The 24,590-nt window shown below is 35.9% G+C and overlaps 2 protein-coding genes across 8 annotated transcripts in view; one reads left to right on the forward strand and one right to left on the reverse strand.

The window, feature by feature from the left end:
* The window catches only part of dysc (dyschronic), a 26,384-nt gene extending 6,728 nt beyond the window's left edge, over positions 1–19,656 (reverse strand). For 2 of the 6 annotated variants that reach the window (XM_068293991.1, XM_068293990.1), the window contains exons 1-12: positions 18,782–19,656; positions 18,576–18,714; positions 17,474–17,604; positions 14,581–14,882; positions 14,188–14,508; positions 13,956–14,127; positions 13,775–13,885; positions 13,647–13,676; positions 11,825–11,919; positions 11,382–11,595; positions 11,259–11,327; positions 9,536–9,607 (exon numbers count right to left, since the gene is read on the reverse strand). In XM_068293991.1, coding sequence (XP_068150092.1) covers positions 9,536–9,607; positions 11,259–11,327; positions 11,382–11,595; positions 11,825–11,919; positions 13,647–13,676; positions 13,775–13,885; positions 13,956–14,127; positions 14,188–14,508; positions 14,581–14,882; positions 17,474–17,604; positions 18,576–18,714; positions 18,782–19,645 — 2,520 coding nt within the window. In that variant the 5' untranslated portion in view covers positions 19,646–19,656. Of the gene's footprint in view, positions 1–773; positions 1,232–9,377; positions 9,443–9,535; positions 9,608–11,258; positions 11,328–11,381; positions 11,596–11,824; positions 11,920–13,646; positions 13,677–13,774; positions 13,886–13,955; positions 14,128–14,187; positions 14,509–14,580; positions 14,883–17,473; positions 17,605–18,575; positions 18,715–18,781 lie in introns of those variants that run through there. The other 4 variants (XM_068293989.1, XM_068293987.1, XM_068293986.1 and 1 more) reach the window with 4 other exon arrangements.
* LOC137579999 (uncharacterized) lies at positions 3,366–8,957 on the forward strand. Of its 2 annotated transcripts, none has more exons than XM_068293915.1 (2): positions 3,366–3,536; positions 8,233–8,957. In XM_068293915.1, exon 2 carries the CDS (start codon positions 8,313–8,315, stop codon positions 8,580–8,582), a length of 270 nt encoding a protein of 89 aa, XP_068150016.1. In that variant the 5' UTR covers positions 3,366–3,536; positions 8,233–8,312; the 3' UTR covers positions 8,583–8,957. The 2 variants fall into 2 exon arrangements, with proteins under 2 accessions (XP_068150016.1, XP_068150015.1); XM_068293914.1 differs by having other exon boundaries at positions 8,236–8,957.
* Positions 19,657–24,590: the final 4,934 nt, after the last annotated feature.

Below are 24,590 nucleotides of genomic sequence, written 5' to 3' on the forward strand. Positions count from 1 at the left end.
TACAAAATTTTGTCTTATTAAAAAAAAATTTATTTATTAATAATACCGGATCACAGTCTTATACCAATTAGTTCGAAATTATTTAATTTTCCCTATTGCATACTTTTAGGCTTCATATTGATATATTGTCGAATATGTTGAAAACTTTTCTGTAATATTAATGGAAATTTTAACATTGAAGTCAGTTTAAACAATTTAATCGAAATTGCTGTTTAACTTAATTTCGATTTGTATTGATGCACACATTCCGTAGGGCAGAATTTCTTTCTTAAAAATTGCCTAGAATAACGAAATATGAAGAGAATGGGCAAAAATGGGCAAAAAGTGTTCAAAAACCCTCTTTAAAGTCAAATCTAGACTAATCATTTGCAAAACTACTGGGTGGCAGAAATCGCCAACCAATTTTGACTGAAGAAACTATTAATCAATCAAGCGAAAAATGTTTAAAATTATGAATGTTTGCAGCTTTAAGGTAGTAAGAGTAAATTCTTAAATTATATTACAACACTTTTCGACTTCATGCACTCTGCGCACTCTGTGCAGTTCAATGGGATGTCTAATAAGAAGGTGTGGCATCTTTTGGGCATTAACTTTAACTCCTAAAAGCATGCAACAGACAGTTAGTTATGTTGTTTTAGCATTTATTGCGCACCTTCTCAGCGTCTCAGGCAAATTCGAAGCATTAGCTAATTGGTTTGGATTACGTTTTGGAAACGTTTGCCTCACAACAGAGCATAAATTTCTATGTACTACCTGTTGCCCACCTGGCCCCCGGCTTGCGGTCTTTGACTGGTTAATGCAATGCATTTGAAAATTGTGCGCACAACTAAATTGTAGCGTCTAAATAGATTTTCAACGCCTCCTTATGGCGTAGGAGCTTGGTTTTTTTTAGTTTTTCCGTTTTACTCGTTCGTTTCCCTCTCTAGTTTTATGATGTTATTGCTGATTTAAGCTGCTTCCTTATTGGTTTTTTTCTTTCTTTCCGTTTAGTTATGTATAAATATATCAGTGTGTATGGTGTGTGTGTTTGTGTGAGTGTGATTTGAATGTATGTTTTAAAAAGATAGTTTTTTCTTTTGATTTATTTGTTTTTGGTTTTTTTGTTTGTTTGTTTGGTTTGTTTCTTTGAAAAAGTGCTTAAAGTGTAGAGCAAACGACGACGCACACGAAAGAAACGAATTTCAAAGAAAGAAAGAAAAAAAGCGAATGAACGCAAAGTGCTTACCTGTTCCTGAATATATATAGATGTATGTACATATATAATTGTCGTTCGATATATTGCGCATACGCAGCGTGTCCATTTGGTGAAAAAAAAAACCGAGAAGAGAAGAGAAAAGAAGATAGAAAACACCGAAAAACAAATTAATTAACCATTTATTAAAAGTTTTTGTTTTTGTTTTTGTTTTAATCGAGCAAATGCAACGGTAAATCGTTATATATTGCGGCTCATCTCATTTCAATGCCAAATCGTGAGTGGCTATATAATAATATGTAATTGGATGTGTGTGTGTGTGTGTGTGTGTGGAAGTATTTATGTGTTTACGTCATGCCCGAGCAAAACAACAAAAAAAATTGAAAAAAAGAAAATAAGAAAAACGTATAAAGCACAGCTGCAGTCTGTCAGCTTCAGATACAGTATCTTATAGCTACATAAATATCTTTTTGGTGTTTAGTTTGTTTTTTTTTTTTTGTCACTGTTGTAGACCATTGCGTAAAGCTTACCACATTTTGTTTACACACACACACACACACAGACAGTATATGTATATGTAAAATAAATAAATTTATGTATTTGTTACTCTTTCGATCATTTTTCCGTAATAATAATTTTTTGCCATAAATATTGTAAATCTTTTGTCTTTTAAATTGTCTTTGTAATTATTGTTATTGTTGTTGTTGTTGTTGTTGTTGTCACTGCTATTGTCTCTGTGGGTAATTTTGTTTTATTACTACCCCATAAAAACTAACTGAGACGATAACTCAACACAAAGAAATGAATATGGAGACAGTGAGAGAGAGATAGAGAGAGAGATAGAAAGAGAATGCGACCCAATGAAAGCTGAAATTGCAAGTAACACGACTACTAAATAGCCAAGTTAACTTTTTTACATCAAAGTCAAAGATGTGTGTATAGAACTAACTTTATACCCTTATAGAGGATATTATAAGTTCATTTAGATGTTTTCGACCCCATAAACTATATATTTTCTTGATCAGCATGAGCATCTGTACTTAAGACTTTCACTAGAAAGGTAATGGAATCAAACTTGGTAAACTTTGAGTGTTCATTGAATCGAAACACTATAAGATATATCGATCTGATGAGATATATCTTAAAATCCTTGGACCACCAGGACTTTTTTAGGGAAGTTTTCAAAAGGAATTAACGATTTTAAAATGACTCGCTCTACAAGGGTATTTAAACGACGGTGCAATCAAAGTTAACTTCATTCCCATCGAATTCTCTTATTAAAAACGACAATTATTTAGATCTTTAGTTTTAAATACTTAAGAGAATAAGTATTTTACTTCATCATTTATTCTTAATTCATCTGCTAGACTGAACTCTTTACGTAAGTGACACTATTTTCTAGTGATAACTTGAAAATCTTTGTGGACGTTTACCAAATATTAGTTTTATATTTAATGGTTAAAATATTAACACTTCTTAAGTGCTAAATATTCTTTCTCTCAATAGAAGTAAAAATCTATGAGTTTAAGTACTAAAAAAGCCATTGTGATAAATTTTAAATTGAATTTCACATTATAGACACGACCCTGTAGTTAGGAACCGACTTGTTATTGCCTTTTTTATAATTAAGAAAAAGGAAAGGTTTTAAAATTCTTTTGCCAGTAATGTGCCGGCGACTTATTTCTCATTAAAAACGAAAGAAAGATGAAACGAAATTGTCTGTCTTTTAGCACAAACACAAAACCATTTAGGATATCTAATAAAAATGTGTTGAATTACTCTCAAAGTGCTATAATGTCGGAGATTTATGGCAAATGCTTTTACTATATCTCTAAAGAAAAAAAAAAAAAAAGTATTTAAGCATATTTGGCTAGAGGGCTCATCTCTGCTTTTTGATTGCAGTAAGAGTCATTTTATTTGGCCATTGCAAGGCTGAAAAACTGTGTGTGTTATTTTTTTTTTTTGGGGGTGGGGGTAAACAACAACAATAACTATTTGTCTATATGGCCAACTCATTACACACTTCTTACCAACTCTCAGCTGGTGTTGTTGTTGTTGTTGCTGCTGCGGCTGCTGTCTCTGTCGACTTCAGCTTCAGCGGTTTGGCTTGGCTTTTCGGCCAGTCAGTTTGTGTTTTTTATTTTTTCTACCTTCAACGGCGTCTGCAATTTCAGTTGCGCGTCGTCGATTGAAGCGTGAGGTTGCAACTAAAGCCAAGAGGCGCATCTACCAAGTTTTTTTCATACACTTGTCGTTTTATTATTGTTTTGGTTTTCTCTATACATATATATCCATATATTTTTTTTTGTATTTTTTGGTTTTTGCCAAGCAAGACACAAAAAACGTGCGTATAAATGCCATCAGCAAAGAATTTATAATTATACAAATATAATAACCAAGTTGCCTTTATTGTGTGGAGTTGACAAATCTCGCGTTCGTTACCATTTCGCGCTCTGTTTGCCACAAATTGTAGCAATCCCAAAACAGAAGTTGTGGCCGAAAACGTTTGCCGTCGCCCGCCCTCTCCACCCTAGACAGTGTGTGTGTGTGTGTGAGTGTGTTCGTGTGTATGTTTTTGTTATATCATCATTGTTGTCTGTTTGGCGTTTTAGTTTTGTTTGTGTAACAACAATTGCTCAGGAGGAGTCTACCACATGTGACGGTAGCTCTTCTTCTTTTCAGGTTTTTTTTTTTGGTTTTTCTTTCATTTTTGCATTCAATTAACTTCTGCTTCTCACCTTCTACTGACTATAATAGTAACTCGTTTTTGCTCTTACTGTGTTTTGTTTTTGTTGCTTGCGCTAATTTCTTTTGTTTATGGTTCGGTTTTTTTTTTAATTACCCCAAGTCTCTGTCTCTAAAGATTCCACAAGTCCGAGTCGGAGACAGAAACTCAGCTTCATTTGATTTGTTGTCCAACTTGCTTGTTGGTTTTTTTGTTTTTGCCCTCAAGTTGGTTGTCTTTTTTTTTTTTTTTGTTGTGCTGACGGAAATGAGGATTCTACTAAGTGGAAAAATCTAAAAAAAAAAGTTCTTGCTAACCACTTCGACCCATAAAAAGAAAGCCATTGGGGGTTTTTTTTTGGGTTTTTTAAGAATTTTACCATAAAAAAACAAGAAAGGAAATTTATCTTGAAAAAGAAACATAAATTTTTATTTTTATACCTTTGGAAAAGAATGCTATTAGAAATAAATTAAATATTTTAACTTCAATCATCTTTTATTACATATTACCAACAGTTTTAAACGTTTTCCAAAGGTAAAAAACTTGCCGATTTCTAATTTATATTCAATTTTACAACATTTAAGCTGATCTGAAAGATTTCGATTATTACTTTGACCCAATTCCATAACGATTCCCCCCATTGATCAGTTATCGGTCTCGTCTGATCAGATTGCACAATAATCCCAAAGACAGACAAAGAGCCAGTGATCATTCGGTTGGTCAGCTGTCATAGTTTTTCATTTCTATCATTTGTAGGTCAATGTGCTCAAAGTTCTATTAACTCACTGCTGCGGGTCTTTGCATAGAGCTGAATATCCGAGTCTGAGTCGGAGTCTGAAACTGAAACTGAGACCGAGTCTTGGAGATTCTGTTGTGACACAAAGACAGACAGTAAATGTGACTCTGACTTCATCATAAAAGACTGAGAGACACTTCATAACAATAGTGTGAATTAGACAACAAATTAAAAAGGCATCTTTTGTTTAACAAAGATTAAAAGCTCAGAACTCTGAGAGAGCGAGATGGAGATGCTTGTGAGAAAAGAGATGGAAGTAAAAGTTTCACCCAATGTTTGTTGTTTGTTTTGCTAGAAGGAAAAGTTGAAAAACTTTCACAAACAGAGAGAATTTTTCCCCTAATAACAATGGAACCAGACGTACGTCAATTGCCAACCCATTTAACTGTATTTTTCCTCAACTTTTCGAAATATTTTGGGGTTTTTAGCTCGATTGCTGTTTATGTTACGCACATAATTTTTCAATTTGTTGTTGTTTTTTTTTTCTCTCTTCATTTCTGTTTGATATACACTAAGCCGCTTAGGGCGACCATTTGAAAAATCAATCAAATTTATGACTTTGCAAACTTTGCCACAGCGGTTTTTGTGTAACTAAATCCCAAAAAAAAAAAACGACATCAACACTCTCTGGGCACTACACTATACACTGCTGTTTGATGGTGGCAATCATCTTTACCCATGGCTCATGCCATTGACCTCGTTGCGTAGCAGTTGATGACCGAACTGAAAAGTGTTGTATCTAGTTTGTTGTGTACGTGTGTGTGTGTGTGTGTTTGGCTATAGAGCGGTAATGGGTGATGGTTTTGATGGTTTGATTGGTGTGTGGGGGGAGGAGGTGGAGTACGAGGAAAGGGTGAACGTTTTGTGATATATTTGATATTTTATATAGAGTATCTTGTATCTTGAACTCTCATATGCACAAAAAGCTAGCCAAACTGTCATTAGATACAGCCGATTGAAGTTGCAAAATGGTGGGTTTTTTTTCCGTCTCTCTTGTTGTTGTCGTGGCTGTTTAGGTGGGAGATTTACTATAATAATTATTCAAGGCCATGACGATTGAGGTCGACATTAAAAATGATATTCAATCTGATCCACAGAGATCCGTAAGTTGACAAATTTGGCCATGCAAAATACAAATGAACTTTGTTCGCTTCAAAAATAATGAAATTTTCATCTTTTCAACTGATTGATCCTTGAATATTACAAAATCATTTACACTAAGAGAGAAAGAGATTGTTACAGAAGAGTTGAGGTTCTCTCAATGTTGAAAGGAAAATCAAGGACACTGTAACAACATTATCTTACTAGAATGTCTGATTTGTCTTTATCTGTTCTTTGATCTGGTTTATCAAAGTTTTACATTTCAAACATTTCATCAGTAGAAAGAATACTCTGAAATCATAATTAAACTTGTCAAAATTTGACAAGCTCAAATGAGAAGAGACTCATTAGTTCGGAATGACAGAAGATGAGAGAAGAAGATAATAATAATGATGAGGAAAGATGGGCGAGATTATAAAGAGATGAAGAAGCCACTGAAAGCCAAACTCTAATCCATAGCCAAACTGGAACATAACTGTTAATAAACTTGTCAGAATTGACACTTTGTTTTCCCTTAGTTTACCTCAATTAGTTTTGACTTCTGTCTGTGCTTGTTTTTTTTTTTTTTCTCTTTTTCTACCACTTTTTGTCGTCTACTGTTTTCATACTCCTCTTTTACTTTATTGAGTTGCTTTTGTTTGTGTGTGTGTGTGTGTGTGTTGTTCTAGCCAAGTCAATCAGGTTCCCACTCCTACCCTCTCTTAGTCTTCATTATTATGATTATATTTTACACCCGTTGACTTTTTAGACCGGATTTTCGTTTGCTACGCATCGAAATGATTTATTTACGTCTATTTACATTATAAACAACTTTTTTTTCCACTGCTTGACTGCTGCTTGGTGCTTGCTTTTTGCCACTTTCTTGTTGTTGGGGCAACAACATTTACTTTCCATTTATGTTGCTGTTGCTGCTGGGGCTGCTGCTGCTGCTTGCTCTTGACAAAGTTTTGTACCTTATTTAGTACGTTTCTCTAATGACCCACTTTGAGTTTTGGTCTTCTCAAGCTCTTCAGGCTGTAATTTTGAGACACGACAAGGCAAAAAGTGAGTGTCCCATTGGCCAGACATCCAACAAACAACAACAACAAAAACATCAACAACCATAAAAAGTTGTTTGTCAGTTGTGCGGTTGTTGTTGTTTTTTAGTTGAAATCAAACTGGTTACTCAGCTGGCTTCTGGTCAAGTCAATTGCCGAATGGTGTCAGCTGTGTAAACAGGGCTAAGCAAGCGGATCGTTCTTGTCCTCTCTTTTTCCCTATTACTCTGTTGCTCCCTCTCTCTCTCTCGCACAATTTCTTTCTCTCTATCTATCTTACACGTCTCGCAACTTTTCTAAATGCATCCGAAAATCAATTTTCAAACACATTGAACTTGACGGTGCATGCGATACGGTTGAACGCCTAGGCGGAAATCATTTGCAATTTTCTTGTCTAGAAACGCACACACACACACACACACACACAAACTTGCAAAGATACATACACACTCACTTAAACATCAGGAGTTGAGTGGTTTTTGGTGGTTAATTCACTTTCACTTTTGTTAGACACTCAAATTTAATACACTGCCTGCTAGTTAAGCATTGCTGTTTCTTTTTAAAACAGTTTTCATCCTTAATGCAATATTCGATTTTACATATTTAACATATAACAAGCCAATTGAAATAGTTATTTTCACTAATTGCTCTATTAAGTATGCACAGGTTTCCTTTTTTGATTAAACTACTAAAACGTGAATTTTAGGAAGGAGATTGAATGCATTTTTGATAGTTTTTTTTTTCCAATTTTTATGCAATTTTCTTAAAGTGGTTTATGCTACTTCATCGTTTAATGCCGCAAAACCTTATTCTGGTATTTTATGGCCTTTAGTAGTAAACCAACGACTAAATATAGAATTTTCACTGTCTCACAACTCCCAAAAATGGTTTAAAAGTTTAAAAATCAGCTTATTTTTTTTGTTGGCAATTGATGGACACTTAAATTGAAGCTTACTTAGAGATAAGTAGATTGTTAGGAAAGACTTGAGGTTGTCTATAACAAATTATGCACAGTTCCTTAATTTCTAGGGAGAAGTACAAGTCTAAAGTCATCTCTATAGAAATTAAAAGGAACATAACATTATCTTTCTATAAGGTGTGTTAGATTTGCCTCAAATGGTCATTTCTTGGCTCAGCAGTTTACAATTTGATTGTCCAGATATCGAAAGATCTATTCATGGATATATATATATTTTTCCAAATACAGGGCATTGCCAATTCGTGGCAAAATTTGAATTGTTTAGCTTTGTTTTTGTGTTTCTTTCTCATTGGTTGTTTCCAAGTGGTTTCAATTGCAAACTGAAAACCCGACACTCCACATTGATTGCAACTTGGTTAAACAACAACAAATCAACATTTAAACAATCAAACAAATCATCAGCAGGCAAACGAAGGGTCAGCAGCAGCAGCAGCAGCAGCGATAATAGTGACAGAGGCAACGGACGTATAGACACTTGAAACATGGAGACCTATTTAACAGAGATCAAACAACTGCGCATACCGCGTCCGAAATTCGAGCCAAACAGTTGCCATCAGCAACATCAACATGCGGTGACAGCTGCAGCAGCAGCAACAGCGACCACACCCACGCCTCCTCATCATCAATGGCGACACTTTGTGCGACCCTTTACACCGCCACGCGATTATCATTTACCGATGGCCGTACAGGGAGCAGGAGGCGGTAGTGGAGCCTGGGGTTCCGAGGAGAGTTCAAGCCACGACAAGATGTAAAGAGGTGGCAAAAAACAACAATAAACGAGGTGGTGAAAATAAAACAAAATCAAAAAAGGAAAGGCAAGGAAAAGAAAGTAGGTGGAGGTGGAGGTGGAATTGGGTGGACAATGAATGGGATATGCTGTCTATTTGACTTGCATTGCATTGAATTGAGTTGCATCATATCGTTTACAGTTATTGGCTATATAAACTTATAATCTATCAATAAAGTTAAAAGCTTTCTGTCTTTTCCCCCTCTTTCTCTCTCTCTCTATCTCTTTAAATACCGCCTCCCAACCCTCCATAATGTATCTTGATTGCATAATTAAGTGCTTAAGTTTAGTGTTAGTTAGTTTAGGATTTTTTATAGTTACAATAAAAAATTAAAATTTATAGATTGTGTTTATATATTATATGTATGTATATCTTAGGTATGTAGGTAAGTAAGTACTATCCCAACAAGATTAAGCATACCTATAGAATGTGTAAGTACCAACTTTGCTTATTGAAAATCATGCTTAATATATGTATGTATAGCAAATATGTATATATAAAGATTGTGTTCAAGTCTGTGCAAAACGTTTGACTCATGAAAGAAGAATAGAAGTTATAATAAGCCAATAGGGCAAAATGTGAGTTTTATGAATGAAGAATCATTAATAACCTTGGCTCCCATTGGTATTGATGTATGTATTGTATATAGTGTTTATTATATGTGTTGATCAAATGTGAATGACTTGAATGGTAAGTACATACATATATGATTGAAATTGCAAACCCTAGCAACCCTAAAAAAAAGAGTTCCCAACTTACACAAAGTTTTGGAACTCATCATCTAAAGACTTTGCGCCTAATTCGACTCGATATCGCCTAGGAAACTATTATTATATCAAGTATTGGATTCTTAGATCATGTGTTTAACGTTTTCTGTTTTTCTCTTATGTTCAATCCGACCAATTTGGCTTACTCACCGCATCTTGTTCATATTCCGGTAATAGGGTTTCACTGCCCCGGCGAGTTCTATGCTCATCACAGCCGTATTCCTAAGCCGGGGCGAAATAGAAATATAGGAAACGTTTTTGAAGTTGAAAATTGCCAATTTTGTTTTGTTTCTGTTTTTTTGTTTTCAATTATGCTGTTGGCGCTTCAATTTTGTACATTTGTCAATTATATAGATATGGTAATAATAATTTTATTTGTTTACAACAATTAGCAGCCAATTAAGAAAATTTGAAATGAAAAGAAATGAACACACAATTAACAAAAGAAAAGGAAAGGAAAGTGAAAGAGGGAACTAAAATTAAACACAAAACAAAACACACCACTTAACACACTCGGACAAACATTTCAACAAATTTACTAACGGTTTTTGTATTTTGAATAACAAATGAAAAGGAAACGTTAAAAGAAATACAAATACATCAATACACATAGACACGGGATAAGACAAAATACACACACAAATTGGAATTACGATATAATAAAATATAGAGAAAGCCTCAAACCGCGCCGATTTTTTAGTTTTGGTTTTTGTTTTCTTTCTTTTTTGGTACCGAATGTCAATTTTTTCTTATCCTAGTTATTTGTTAGGTATACAAAGATCTATTTTATTTTAATTTAAATATATATATATATGTATGTATATAATTGTGCAGAGCCAGAAGTCTCTTTTTATAAAGGTAAAGGTAGTTCAAAGATATATAGCAAAGAATCAGAAGAGGTTATTCATACAATTGTGACCGTTTCAGAAATGATTTTCAAATTTCTAGCAAAATCAAAATCTTTTTTTCCTTGCCAACATGATATTCCAAAACTTTTTAGAATTTAAAAGCCTAAGCTATATATATTCTTGATTAATGTAAGAAGTCGACCAAGACATGTCCGTTTGTTCTTGAAGCCTTCAAGTTTCTACTTGGAATAAAACATTAATTTTGACAATTTTCGTCGGATCAGACCACTATAACTTATAGCTGCCATAGAAACTATCGATCAAAGAGCCTATTTTATGAGAAATATCTCTGTGGAAATATAGAAAAATCTTATTAAAGTAGGCGTGAAGAGGAATTCCTCAAAATTTAATGATATAAAATACGAAAATATTCGAAAAATGAAACTTTTTGAAGAAAATTTCCATTTTTAACCAGACTTTATAATCTCCCATCTTAGGCAATTGGAGGGCCTGTCAGAAATCTCGAAATCTTTAAAGAACTGTAAGGGTATCTTAACTGCGTCAAAAATACCCATATTGAAATTGATTTTTTGTCATTTGTCGCACTGCTTAACGAAATTTGATGAGTTTTAATAGGAAGGACCCTACTGAAGATAAGTTTCGTTATTTATCCTTAAGATTTATAGCATTTAATGAACAATAATTATTGTAAAGGTTTATAAACTTCGATACAAACGAAATTAGCCTCTTTGATTTTGTTGGCCTTTTGATTGTATATGAAAATTGAGAAAATTGGAAAGCAACAATAGCCTGAGAAAGAGATGTTGAGAGTCTGTGAAAAATGTATGTAGATTTGTGATAGATTCATGTGTGTGTAGGTACATATATGATGTTGGTGTGTCAAGGTAGAGAAAGTATTTAAAAGAAGGATATCGCTGTGATTTGTTGTTGCTCTTGGTTTGGTTTGTTGTGTATTTGTTGTTTACGTGTTTATGTTCTATCACTTTTAACTCAACATTCCTGACCTGTTGCTGATTGTCTTTGGTTTGCTTGAATTTCAAGTGATTTGGTCCCAACTGATGCGGATGCTGATGCTGATGCTGATGCGTATGCGGATGTTGATATTGATGGGGATGCTGACGCAACACGCCTCCTCCAATGCCTCCTCCCAGATGACGCAATGATGAATGATGTGGATAATGTTGTTGTTGTTGTTGCAGTTGTTGCTGCTGTTGTTGTTGTGGGGATAATGAAGTTGTTGTTGTTGTTGTTGTTGCTGGCTGATAATGGGATGCTGTCGGTTGTGAACGATGCAAAATTGGTCCCGCCGACATTGGGCGATAGGGCAACTGGAGTGCGGGTCTATTTCAATTGAAGGGGTGGAGGAGGGGAGGGTAACAACATATAATATATGTAACTCAATAATGGTCAAAATCTAACAGTATTTCTTTAATATTTTTTGTTTTTTAATAGTTATAGTTATTATTTTTTTTTTTGATTCTTCTTTCTCTTAAGGTGCTTTTGCATTTCTTAAAGATTTTTGATTTTTGAATTTATTGTTAATATTTTTATTCATTTTTTGTTTAGGTACCGTTTATGAATATCCGTTACGGTCATGCCCAGACCCGAATCGGATGAGGGACTACGTCCTGTGGCCGCAATTATTTCCAAATCGTCAGCTGTTACCTGTTAGAAGGGGGGGGAATAATGGAATGGAACGATCGAGTTTTTTTTCGGTTGTTTTTTGTTGTTTTTTTTTTTTGCAAAATTACACATGAAAGAGTGAGGGGGAATATCCTAGACAGGACTTCTACAGAGCATAAACACACACACATAGATAGAGACAGACAGAGAGGGGGAGAGGGAGACAGAGAGAGAGAGAGAGGCAGAGATAGAGATAGATAGAGTGAGAGAGACAGACAGAGACAGAGTGTGACAGCGAGAGAGAGAGAGAGAAATACTATTTGAAGAGCGACAGATTCATATTTTGGGAGTGGTGATAGATATGAATCATCTGGTGTATATAGATATATATATAGTGCAATTTCTTTCTGATTTACGTGTTTGCGATGTGTTGGCGATATACATATACATATGTATATATCTGATATATATTTAAAGTGCTGTAATAAGTTTTGATCTTGGGTGATTAGGTTTGTAGTTGTTTTCGAAAGTTTTCTAAGTGCTAAAATATGTTTTATATTTTACATGAATTAATGGTGACTTGAAAAATTGATTGTGTATAAAGACCCTAATAAAGTTTTGCATTTTTGGATTTTTTCATTTTGTACATAATTTTCGTAGATTTCTTTCGAATGTAATTCTGTTTGTCTATAATAATAAATTCACATTCAAAATTTGGTTTGATTAAATGCAATTCAAATCAATATATCCCATGGTTTGATTTGTTTGTATCAATTCGATAATTTTTCTTAATTTTATTGAAATATATGTAGATATATACACATAAAGTTGCCTGTTTCTTTTAACTATTTGAGGCAACTGTACTTACTACTTAAGGCTAAGAGGAAGAATAAGTTTGGCAAATTGTTGTAGATTTCTGTAAGTGTGTGTGTGTGTGTGTGTGTGTTGGTTGTTAAAGTAAAAATTGACATTCGTTTTATGTTTTATTTTGTTTGCTCTCATTGTTGTTATTATAATGTAGTATTATTATTTTTATAGTTATCATTGTTTGTCTGCCAGAACGTAATTGTTAAAGAAAGCGAGTTTTGTTGAATTTTTAAAGCGTTTCAAAATCAAAAAAACATGCAGCATAAAATAATGAAAGACTAATAACAAAACAAAAACAAAATTGAAAATTGTAAAGTTGTTTTTTTTTTTTTTTGGGTGGTGTGTTTTGTTATCATTTCTCGTACAACAATTAAACTACAAGATTTGTTTTGTTATTATTATTATTTTTTTTTTTTGACTGTCAAGTGTATATATATATTTTGTCTACAGAAAATATAAAGTATTAAGAGTAAAGTAAGAGTTACAATAACACAGCGACAACAATCAACGACAACAAAACTAAGAAAAAGTTTTATTATTATGTTTTATCTTTTTACAAATAAACATTAAGAGTAGATAGATATAAAGATAGACAGATAGATAGATTGATAGATAGACAGAGAGAGAGAAAGAGGACAACAGATGGTAAGACAGTTTTCGTTTCTATTAAAACAAGAGTTCATTATATTTGTTGTATATATAGTTGCTAAACAAATAGTAGTTGAAGTAGAAGTAGTTAAAGTTGTAGTTGAAGTTTGGAGTAATTGTTTATCATAACATGCTCAGAGAGAACTTTTTGGTTTTGGTTTTGGTTATTGTTTTTTGTTTTCTGTTTTTCGTTTTTGTTCTATTTATGTATATATGGTGTCTGTGTCGTAGAATAAATCTTCTAAAAAGCTTACCGGCAAATCACGTGCTGGGTCTCCTTTACGCTGTAATTATAGGACAAAAAGGAGGAAAATTTGGTTAAATGCAATAAAATTCAATTCATATATCAAAAGAGGATAATAGAAAAGGATTGAATGCTTACCCTATGCCTATCCACGCTATAGGGATCTCGTTCTCTTCGATAGACCAACTCATCGTAACGTGTTCGATCCTCGGGAAAAACGAGTTCACGAATTTCCGTCACTAGCGTATGCTGGGAAATGAATTATGGGATTTTCTTTTTGTAAGTTTTGCTAGCGAGTTGAGATTTTTCGACTATTTACCTTTTCGTACGTATCTAACATCTCTAATAAGACGGCAACAAAGGCATCTATGGTCATTGCTTTCGCACTATATTCGGCAATATAATATGAAAGGCTTGCAAAATGATGTCGTGGCAGCAGAGAGCGTGCCTTCTCCTCAACCATGGTCGCAATTTGACCTTTTCGGCGTGCTCTGCCAAATCGGAGGAAAACTAATTTATGAACAACCAAATATGTTTGAGAATGAACTTACCTCGTGCCCGTTGGACTGTACGCATCCCAGGGCTCCATTTCAATGGATGTACAGGAATGCGGCACTTTGCCCACATCACGTATCACTAGCGACATGCGCTTGTGGTATTTCAATTGACCAACTGCCTCATCGTGCGTGACATCGAGAAACGATTGGCCATTGACCTCAAGGATTTCGTCACCGATCATAAGACCGGCACGATCTGCCACGCTATCCTTATCAACGCCAGTGACAAAGATGCCCAGACCATACTCAACGCCACCGCGTATCATAAGGCCCAATGATTGCCCCGGTTCAATAAGCAGCTCCACACGTCGGATTCTATATAAATATCAGCAGAGATCAAATTGTTATGACAGAGATGATGTGGATGAATGTGTATATTCCTTTTACCTATCCCGACGATCGCTGCGTCTGCCGCCGTATTCCATTGGTGGCGAGGCGGGACGACCATGACGATCCATCCAGGAGCAGGTTTGACGAAATGGTAATCCCGATCCACTGCCCGCTGCCGCAGCCGCTGCAGCTGCTGCTGCTGCTTGATTTTGTGGTAGCAGGGGTGGCGCCATCGATGCATACATTGGATCCCTTGAGGGTGGTCCGAAACCATGGAGCGGGGCCGTCGAATTCAGCGTAGGTGGCGCTCTCACCGTCATACTGATTTGACGTGACGATTTCAATATCTGCACACATCTCTGCATTAAGAAAAAATGTGGCAATAGAAGAGACACAAAAGAGAGACAGACGAAAGATGCGAGCAAGAAGAAGAAGAAGAAGAAGAAGAAAAAACCAACTAACAGGGAACAAATAGCAAAAAGTGATCAACGCAAAAAAAATCAACAAAAAAAAAAGAAACTAACTAAAATGAAATAACAAATAAAAAAAACTATAGAAAATTTGAAAGAAAAACAACAAATTCCAAATAATTATTTAACCGAAAAAAAAGTATATTTAACATTCTTCTTTTAATCAAAAAGTGGGCGTGGTGTATGTGTATATGTAGGTGTGGTAATGGGCGTGTGTTTTAACTTTGTTGCGGTTTCACCTATATATTGTTGCTTGTTGCCATTATTTTAATTGTTTTGACAAAAAAACAAAAAAGGAAAGTAAACCAACAACAACAAAAACTAATATGGGAATTTGTGTGTATTGCTGCGTGCAAAATTGTCTGTGAATCCCTCCAGGTGTTGACCTATTCCACTCCCAATCCACCCCTTCAAACCATTTAAAGAGTTTCAGGCTTTTGGGTTTTTGTGGTCTGGGCTGGGCTCGTCTGCTCCGGCCTGGCCTGGCCTAAACTGAAGTGGAATGACAGCGAAGGCGGCGGTGTCAGAAGCCAAGTTTTTTGTTTTTTTTCGTTGGATTAAGTTTTTGAAGGACATTTTGTGGAAAATGAATGTGTTATGTGTGGCTAAATTGGATGGAATAGACAAAATCCGATGATTATCGCAAAACGAAAAGGTTCAATTTGTTGGCACTTTTTGAAATTGGTATTTGAATTTGACAATACCACTAATTTTCGCCACCCCCCTGACCGCCAGTCGAATCCCCCTGCCACAAATGACAAATGAAATGTGTTGTGACAAACAAAACCAAAGAGTAAGCAAAGAAAGGAATTCAAGAAAACAAACGAAAAACTCAACAAAAAATGCAAATATTACTCAAATATATGTTATTTACAATTAAATATCAAATGCGACTAATCTATTGCCAATTTTTTCTCAGTGTATATTTGTATTAGTGTATTTTTTTGTTTTTATTTTTTTTTTCATTTAGTAATATTTATAAGTCGAAAAAAATTGTATCATGTTTATCATGTAAAGTGCATAAATAGGTATATAAAAAGAGGGAACTACTAAATAACGTTTAGAGCATACATAACACACACACACACACACACTCGTCGCACAGGGTAAGAGTAGAGCGAGAAAGAGAATGCAATAAGTAACCCAAAACAAGTTTGTCGAAAAATGGTTAAACTTTTCAAATTGCAAAAGCAGCGTGAGAAATGGTACAACATGTGCACAAATACAGTAAAACCTTCTTTCTATGTATATGGCAAACAACGCCTACCCAATGAACTTGCTAGACTAAGGGTCCCTAAGCTCCCTACCACACACACACAGACACCCGCAAATACATAGACAATATGAAGAATTATATTGACTATCATAACGTGTCACATAAAATATTCTACAATAAATTGACTTTCGTTGTTAGGCAGCTGCTGTTAGGTTACTGCCGGACTAACTGACTGACACTCTTGCTCTTGCTTGCCTTTAGCTCATAAAAACCATAGATGGTCGAACCCCCTAACCGAACCGCTTGCCCCCCTACATATAGTAAGTAGATATATAAATATATATTCTCCTAGTAGCATAGATAGCATCCATTATCATCACTATTAACTACATACAGCAGCTTCTGCTGCAGACGGCTGTTTGGCGCTGTTCAAGCAAAATCTCATTAAAAATCAATAAAGTGTACAATAAAATTAGATTCTTCTTTTTGTAATTTTTTTATATATCCATTTTTTTTGTGTGTTCCTCACACAAGAAAAAAAAAACAAGCGCATTGTAAAGACTTTGACATGGCCAAGACCAGAAGAAAGGCTTGTAAGCTGAGTTGTATTCGTCTAAACTATAGAATTAAATTCAATTATGGGAAACATAAAGTAAACAGCAAAATGAACAAGGTTATAACAATATTCATTAGCTTCAAAAGATTTGCCTATATTCTAAAGTAATTGAAAAATATTGACAAAATCAATTTCTTTCTGTTTTGATTTATTTGTTTGCCAAGCATAAGAAGTTTGCGCAAAAGAAGTTTTTTAGTTTTGTTTGTATATTATTTGTCTATCAGTCACCCTCTGCGTATACGTTATTTGGTTTAGTAACACGATCAGTTAAATTCACCATTTGGTTCGACCTACATTCGCTGGGCTCAAAAAAAAAACCAGCAAGAATATTTATATATATATATATCTGAGTTAACTTGTCTGTGGCTGTACTTAAAGCATGCCCTTTGTCGATTTGCCTTCAACTTGCTCTCCTTTAAAGTGCAATCATGTGAACTGGACAAAAACATAGCATACTTTTTTGGGCTATGTGACAAATTTCAACTGGAATCATTTTTGCCGCTTGTTTCTTTTTGGTGTTAACATTGTGGCGTGTGTTTTTGGTTTGTGGTCATATGGTGTGATGTATGCTCTAATCGATTTTTGTCTCTATATATGTATAAAGAACATTAGCTACTACATAATATTTGATATAAATAAATAGATTACCTTCAGCGCCTCCTCGTGATTGATTGAGGTAAAAGGTGTACCATTCACCTCTAGGATTGTATCACCGGGTCGCAATCCGGCCCTTTCAGCCACCGAATTCTCTTCGATGCGTGAGATGTAGACACCTAAACCTAAAAGAAGAGAGAAAAAGAGTGGGAAAAAAAAAAACAATTAGCAAAGCATAAATAAGACACGCCCATCTCCCATAATCATGACGCTTCATTCCCACTCCTACTTCAGAACACTCGACTCCATTCCATTTAGTTCAGTTCACATTGCTTTTTTTGTTTTTGTTTTTGGTTTTGGTTTTGTTTTGTTGTTTTCTTTTCATAAGCCTTTTTCATTAGGTAAAAAGTGGGAGCGGGAACGCCATTTTATGTTTAACTTATAAAGCACGTGTGCCTGAAAGACGAGCACATTCCATACATAAACACACACAAAACACACTCACAGAATACTATATGTATGGATGGATGAATGTTTGTATGTATGTATGTACACGGAAGGGCCAAGCCTGCCTGCCTGACTGAATGCCTCTTTGCCTCTTGCTCTCCCTTTGGAAAAAAAGGGCCCAAGACTTAAATAGATTTTTATCGATTTTAAAGCCGACACTAAAAATAAAATGTACGGACAGGAAAAGCAAAAAGGAAATGGTAATGGAAGAGGTACCCAGGTGCAGAATGCGCTTGAAAATGTCAAAGCTGCTGGTGCTGCTGCTTCTGCTTCTGCTTCTGTTTCTGCGGCGGTTTGTCACATACATTGAAAGACAAAATACATATATGTATACATATATATATATGTATATACCTATACTAAATGTATACACATAGGTACATATAAGACTGGAACAAAAAACTGAACCAAACAGACGACAATAAAACGAAATTGAAAATTAAATTGCACGAAATGCCAGGTGCCACATGTGAAGAGTGTGACAGGGAGAATGAAAGAAAGAACAAGCAATTGACTGGGCGTAACATCAAATCAACGAACATGAGGCGTGGCCAGCTAAAGAAATGAATAAAAGAATGAATGTTTGATGTGGCGGCTCTTTAAGACAATGAAATCCCCCAGAGGTCAAGTGAAATTTAGCAAAGTATACCTGAGTCTTTCCCTCCTTTGACGCATATGCCAAATCCATGATCAATTTGCTGATCACGCGACATGGATACAGTGCGCGTTGTTAGCTCATGTATATTGGGCACACTGCGATCTCGATCTCGTTCACGCTCTCGATAGATCTGTTGAAAGAAAACAAAAAAAGGGTTGAAATCGAGAAATAAGGATGAATGGTTTGGAATGGCTCACCTGATGCGTCGTTGAGGGTGGACTGCTGGCAGGACTTCGTCGTCCTGTACGATCCCTGGTGCCGCCATTGCTATAATGATAGCTACTCGTAGGAACTGAAGACGATTGTGTGGCGCCAAACATGCGCAACACTTGCTCCGGCGAAATGGGTCGCTTCTTATTGCCATTACCCATGCCCGACGACGATGAGCCGGCGCCATGTCGCCCACTGGCCGCCGTTGATGTGGGCAATGTGCCCGCCGTGCCGGCGGCCATATGACTGGAGGGTGAGGAGCTAAGATACGCTGATCCGCGACCAGGCAGTGAACCACCCTTAGTTGGCACACCAGCCGAATTGTAATAATAGTGCGGGGAATGTGGTCGCTCAATGATAGTGTACGATGTGCCTGGCGGGGAATAATAGAGGCCAGAACGTCCACCTGCTCCCACTCCCACTCCACTGCCTACTGCTGCTCCGCTGCTTGCTCGCAGCGAACTGGTACTATTACCGACACCAACGCCCACACGTGAGGCGTAGGGTCCGCTACCTGGCGGCGGACTTATCATGCCAAAGGTCAAGCCAATATCCTCGGCCTCGTAACTGCTTGGCGCTCCGGCGCTGCTTCGTAAATGGTGTGCCGTGAGTCCAGCTGATCCGCCCGTTGGCACACTCGACGATGATTGCGTGGCACTGCCAATTCCTCCAATACCCCCAATTCCACCGCCGCCAAGTCCAAGGCCAGCTGCTGCAGTTGCATGATAACCATAGGCGCGTGCACTCCAACGTGAGGGACCAAGATCGCATAATTCGGCATAATCGTTGCCAGCTGCGCTCATTGTCAGGGGGTCGCCGTCGTATGGTATGCCACTGCCCCCCAGGCGCATTACACTGCTGGAGCTGTCAAAGCAACACAACAAACAAACATTCATCAATTTGTGAATTATTAATCTTTAGGCTTAGTACACAATAGAATAAATGACAATAATCGATATGATATTTTGAATTTATTCCTAGAACTCAAATACTTATAACTTATATAAAACCTTGTCAAATTGGAAATATATTAAATGGAAACGAAAAGTAAGTAGCTTTGAATGCTATTTGAACCTATTAAAAGTAACCTTAATCCTTGAATATAAAGGGTAATTTTGAGTTATTTATTCACTATTTTTGATTGCTTTTGATAAAATTAAGCATTTTAAGAATGTAATGCATTGAAGGCTTAACTTTGACACTAATTTGATTATAAATGTTTTACTCTCTTTACAACTTCTTTAAACTTGTTTGAACACTTTTTCTATTGGCGATGGAAATAATAGATTTCAACTAGTCAGGGATATCAACAGATATCTTTCACAGCTTAAACAAGTGCATTGCCCACACAATTTTCCACTTTTAGGGTCTACTTAAACTCATGTTAAGGACACACACACACACACATACCCAGAAGTGATCAATCAAATTGAGTGTAAAATGTGTGGGATCTAGAGTCTAGACCTTACAGCAAACACACCTAGCTAGAACCTTCAGCTCAGCCTCTAGCTCTACCACTTTGTTCTCTCTGCTTTATGTGGACTTGGCTATTATGGTATGGAATCCTATGGGATAATAAGTAAAATTAGGTTAAGCATTCATTCTCTCACTGGTTTTATGAGTGGAAAGGAGCAAAATGGAGAAAGGCAGGCACCATCAGACTGGCATCATTTTGCTTTTGGCTGTAGGTTTTTTTTTCTTCTTTGTTATTTGCTCATTCATTGCATACGCAACCGCTAAGCCGCAGCTCAGACTAGTCAGTAACTACACATGTGTTTGTGTGTGTGGTTGTGTGTGTGTGTGTGTGTGTGTGGGCTTGTCCGCATACATATGCAGACACTGTAGGGCCACCACTGCCATTACAAACAATAGCTTAATCTCCAGAGTCATATGGTTTTTCTCTCCCCCAAAACACATATGCACCATTACGCGTGCGTGCGTGCGTGTGTGTGTGTGAGTGTCTGTATATGTGTGTGGTCATACATATACAAGGATGGCCCATTTGTTTGGCTATGCCTTTTGTTTCGAAATCAATAGGAACTTATGCCCCATGCTTCATTATTTATGTGCCAAAAAAAAAAAAAAAAAACAACAAACTTTGTTGGACCAAAACAACAGAAGCTCCACACAGACACACGCCCGCGCACCACGTCCCCCTCTACCCTCCCCGGAGTGCCCTCTATATTCACATTTACACATTCACACGGATGCGAAGGGTTTCTTTTTTTTTGGATTTTGTTTGTTTTCACAGACGGCACTCATAAATAGTGAGCAAAATTGCCGTGCTCACACTTTTGGCACTCACTTTGGCACACCAAATGTCGTGCACATGGGCCATAGCTCACACACACACTCATAGATGATTTTAAATGAATTTTAATAACAATAAAGATGCCAAAAAAATCGATAGAAAATGCTTTCAAAACTGATACGTTAAGTTTTCTATAAACAGATATAGAAAACGTGTTAAATGCATTGTTTAATCGAGCAGATACATATGTATGAATATCCTTGCGTGTGACCGTGTATGAGCTGAAGTTAAGCTAGAGTGCACTCTGGGCAGCTAAAAGCGCTAAAAACAAAAGCGTGGTGGCAATTTCGTTTGACGCTTAAGCGCACTTAGTGGTCGACGATTTGCAAACACAAACAGGACATAGACACACACACACAAATCCACACCCACACGTATAGGGAGAAAAAAAGAGTGCGAGAGAAACAGAGAGATAGATAGACACCTACGTAATGGTTGGCAATTGTGCTTACGTCTAACAAGCAGCCAATAATGTCCTTTTTGATTTACGGATACACATTTGCATTTGTTTCCACTACAAATTGGCAAGCAGACGCCATTATAACAATCACATACAAACACACACACACACACATTCATATGTATTTTACTACAAATATCAATAAGAAACATCAAGCTTTTTTCATGTACATACATATGTATATATATATATCTTTATCTATGTATGTATTTAGTATACATATATGTACATGGAACAATAAATTTTCTGTGTGTTGGTATTTTTATTTTTTTCTGAACATTTTTTTCTGTTGTTTTGTTCTATTCCATTTTGCTGGCTTTGTTGTAAAATAAACAGGCAAAAAACAGCATGCTCCAAAGTATTTACTCATGACCTTGCTAAGCAAAGCCAACACACATACTCACAAAATAAGGGAGAGATATAACACAGACCGAGACAGTGGCAGGATACCATAGAGAGCGGTGGCAGTGGCAGTGCCAACGAGTTTGCCTGGCGTTGGCGCTTGTCACAAGGACATTTTTCATGTGCGCAATGTGACATTTTTGGAATTTGTTACTCTGGCGCTCTGGTTTGTGCCGGGCACACACACAGACACACACAAACACACACACACAGTGTCCTGGCGGTTTATTAAAGAAAAGGGCAACAAAAAATCATTACAATGCAAATACATACATAGTTTAACATTGACTTTTAATCAATCAGATAGGAAGTTAGGCAAATAGGCAGGCCTCTTTTTCAATAAGCCTAAATCGATGATGATTACACTTGATTCCTATTGAACCATTTTTCAATACATTTATACCATAAATTTACCATATTGAGTGACAAGTTTAACTATTTTTGCAATTCAAAATCTAAAATATTCTCATAGGAGAAAGAATTTTTCGTACCTATTGAATTATCGATTGTATTTTAGGACGTAATTTTGTCATTAAAGTTCATCTTCTTTTCGAGAACTGGGTTTGTCATTCTTTTTTCGCTTCATATAGTTAGAATTCCCAACTACTTTTAGCATTAAAGCTATGCTAAGGCCATTACAACTCAGAATTCTTTAGAAACTCTGCTGAAAATAGAGCTTGGTAGTTCTTAGAATAGCTTTAGATTACTTAACCACAAGCTGACTAGTTTCTAACATATCGATATCATAGTGATAAGGATTACTTGTTATCGGCTAAGGTACTGAGTTACTACAAACGATTATGCAGTCGATAAATATCGAACACGACCATAAAGTCATAAAGTGTTGTTTTTAAACTAGAAAACCTTGCCAAACAGTAGTAAAAGGTCAAAGGAAGAGTACATAAGTTTAAATCATTCTAAGCTAATCAAAATTGCTTGTAAAATCTTTATTTCGATAATAAAAGTAAATTTCATAGCTTGTAGTATGTATTTGGTGTCACTGTGCAAGTGAATTCCTTTTTTGCTGTTGCTTTTTTGTGGCTGTTCCTGCATCTGCCGCATTGTTCTTGTTGTTGTCATTCCTCATTCCACACTTCGCTTCTCCGTCCTTGGTGTGTGTGTGTGTGTGTGTGTGAGTGTATTTTTTTTTTTATTTGTCTCTTTTTTTACTCTTTGTTGTTGTTGTTTGATTTGAAAATAACTTTTGTATATTCTTCACTCCAGTTTTTATGGCACTCAAGCACTTGGCATTTTGCATGTTGCATGTTGCATATTATATGTTGCATGTGTGTGTGTGTGTATGTGTGTTTACTTTTATCTGCGGTAGTTCTTTTTTTTCAGTACTTGTTTTCGCTTCGTTATTTATTCAGTTTTGTGCCACCAAACTGCAACAAATGCCGGACAATTAGGTTCCCTTTTGTTTGCTTGCCCCCAAATGTAGGCTATAAAATAATTTCGCTTATAAATAATTCATAATTAAAGTGTGTGTTGGCATTTAATTTGCCTCAATTTTTTAATAGTTGCTAATAGCATATAAAAACATTAAGGCTTTTTATTTTTTTGGGGGAGGGGAAGAATTTTCCCCCCACATCTCATCCCTTTTAGAGCTAAAGAATTAACGCCTTTTCCCTTTTTTTTTTTTTTTGGCAAGGACTTTTCCTAATTTTTTCTGTACGGATGTTTTTTTTTTTGGTGGGTACTGAGCCCTCAGCATTCATCAACATTTTCAGCATAATTTCGTTGTGCATAAAATTCCGGGGAAGTAATTATGATAAATGCAGGATATACACATCCTACGTGTAAATGGGTGTGGTGTGTATTGGTGTGTGTGTGTGTGTGTGTGTTTGCCTCTGAGGCATGTCAAACTTGTAACTGGGTTAATTGCGCGTACAGAAATGAAAAAAAAGGTAAAACATAACATGCCCATATTATGTCTGTGTGTGTGTGTGTGTGTGTGTGTGGACGCGCGGCATTATGTCTGTGAGTATGCATATGTATGCGTTTCTCATTTCCGCTTGCTGTCAATAAATCTTGAAGATCTCAGAATTTTCGATAAGCCAAAAGACAATACTTATGAAGAAAAGGCAAAAAGAAAAACCGCTTCCTCTGTTGAGTTACGGGCAAAGTGAAGTCTCGGGGCCTTCTTTATTCTTTATAGAATTGTGAATGGCATATTCTTTGTGAAGTTTTGTTTCGTCTTTTTCCTTTTTCATCTTCCTTTCCTGTTTTGTTTGTTTGATTATGATGATATGCAGAAAATACTGTAACGTGCTTTCAACTGCTTGGTTTTTGGACCAAAAGATTGCAATTAAAAGTTTGCAAAGTCTTAAAGAACTTGGTCTGAATAATATTTACAAATAACGCATTCAGTTTTATATTTACAGACAGAAAGGGAATAGGCATAGAGCATTTCAATAACGAGTGTTTAACTAGATTATTCAACAGAATCATTTCTTTTAGGGACATTGCAGACAATGCTTTATAAGCCCAAATTCAATTTTCGCCTACAGAAAGTCAACATTTTTCCTAATTAATATTGAAAGTAGACAACCTAAATACTAAATAATAATTAAAACAAGTTTTAGTTGCAGTAATAGCTCCGTCATACAAGTTGTCAATAACT

The sequence above is a fragment of the Drosophila tropicalis genome, unplaced genomic scaffold (assembly GCF_018151085.1).
Source record: "Drosophila tropicalis isolate 14030-0801.00 unplaced genomic scaffold, ASM1815108v1 contig_805, whole genome shotgun sequence".
NCBI classification, from domain to species: domain Eukaryota; kingdom Metazoa; phylum Arthropoda; class Insecta; order Diptera; family Drosophilidae; genus Drosophila; species Drosophila tropicalis.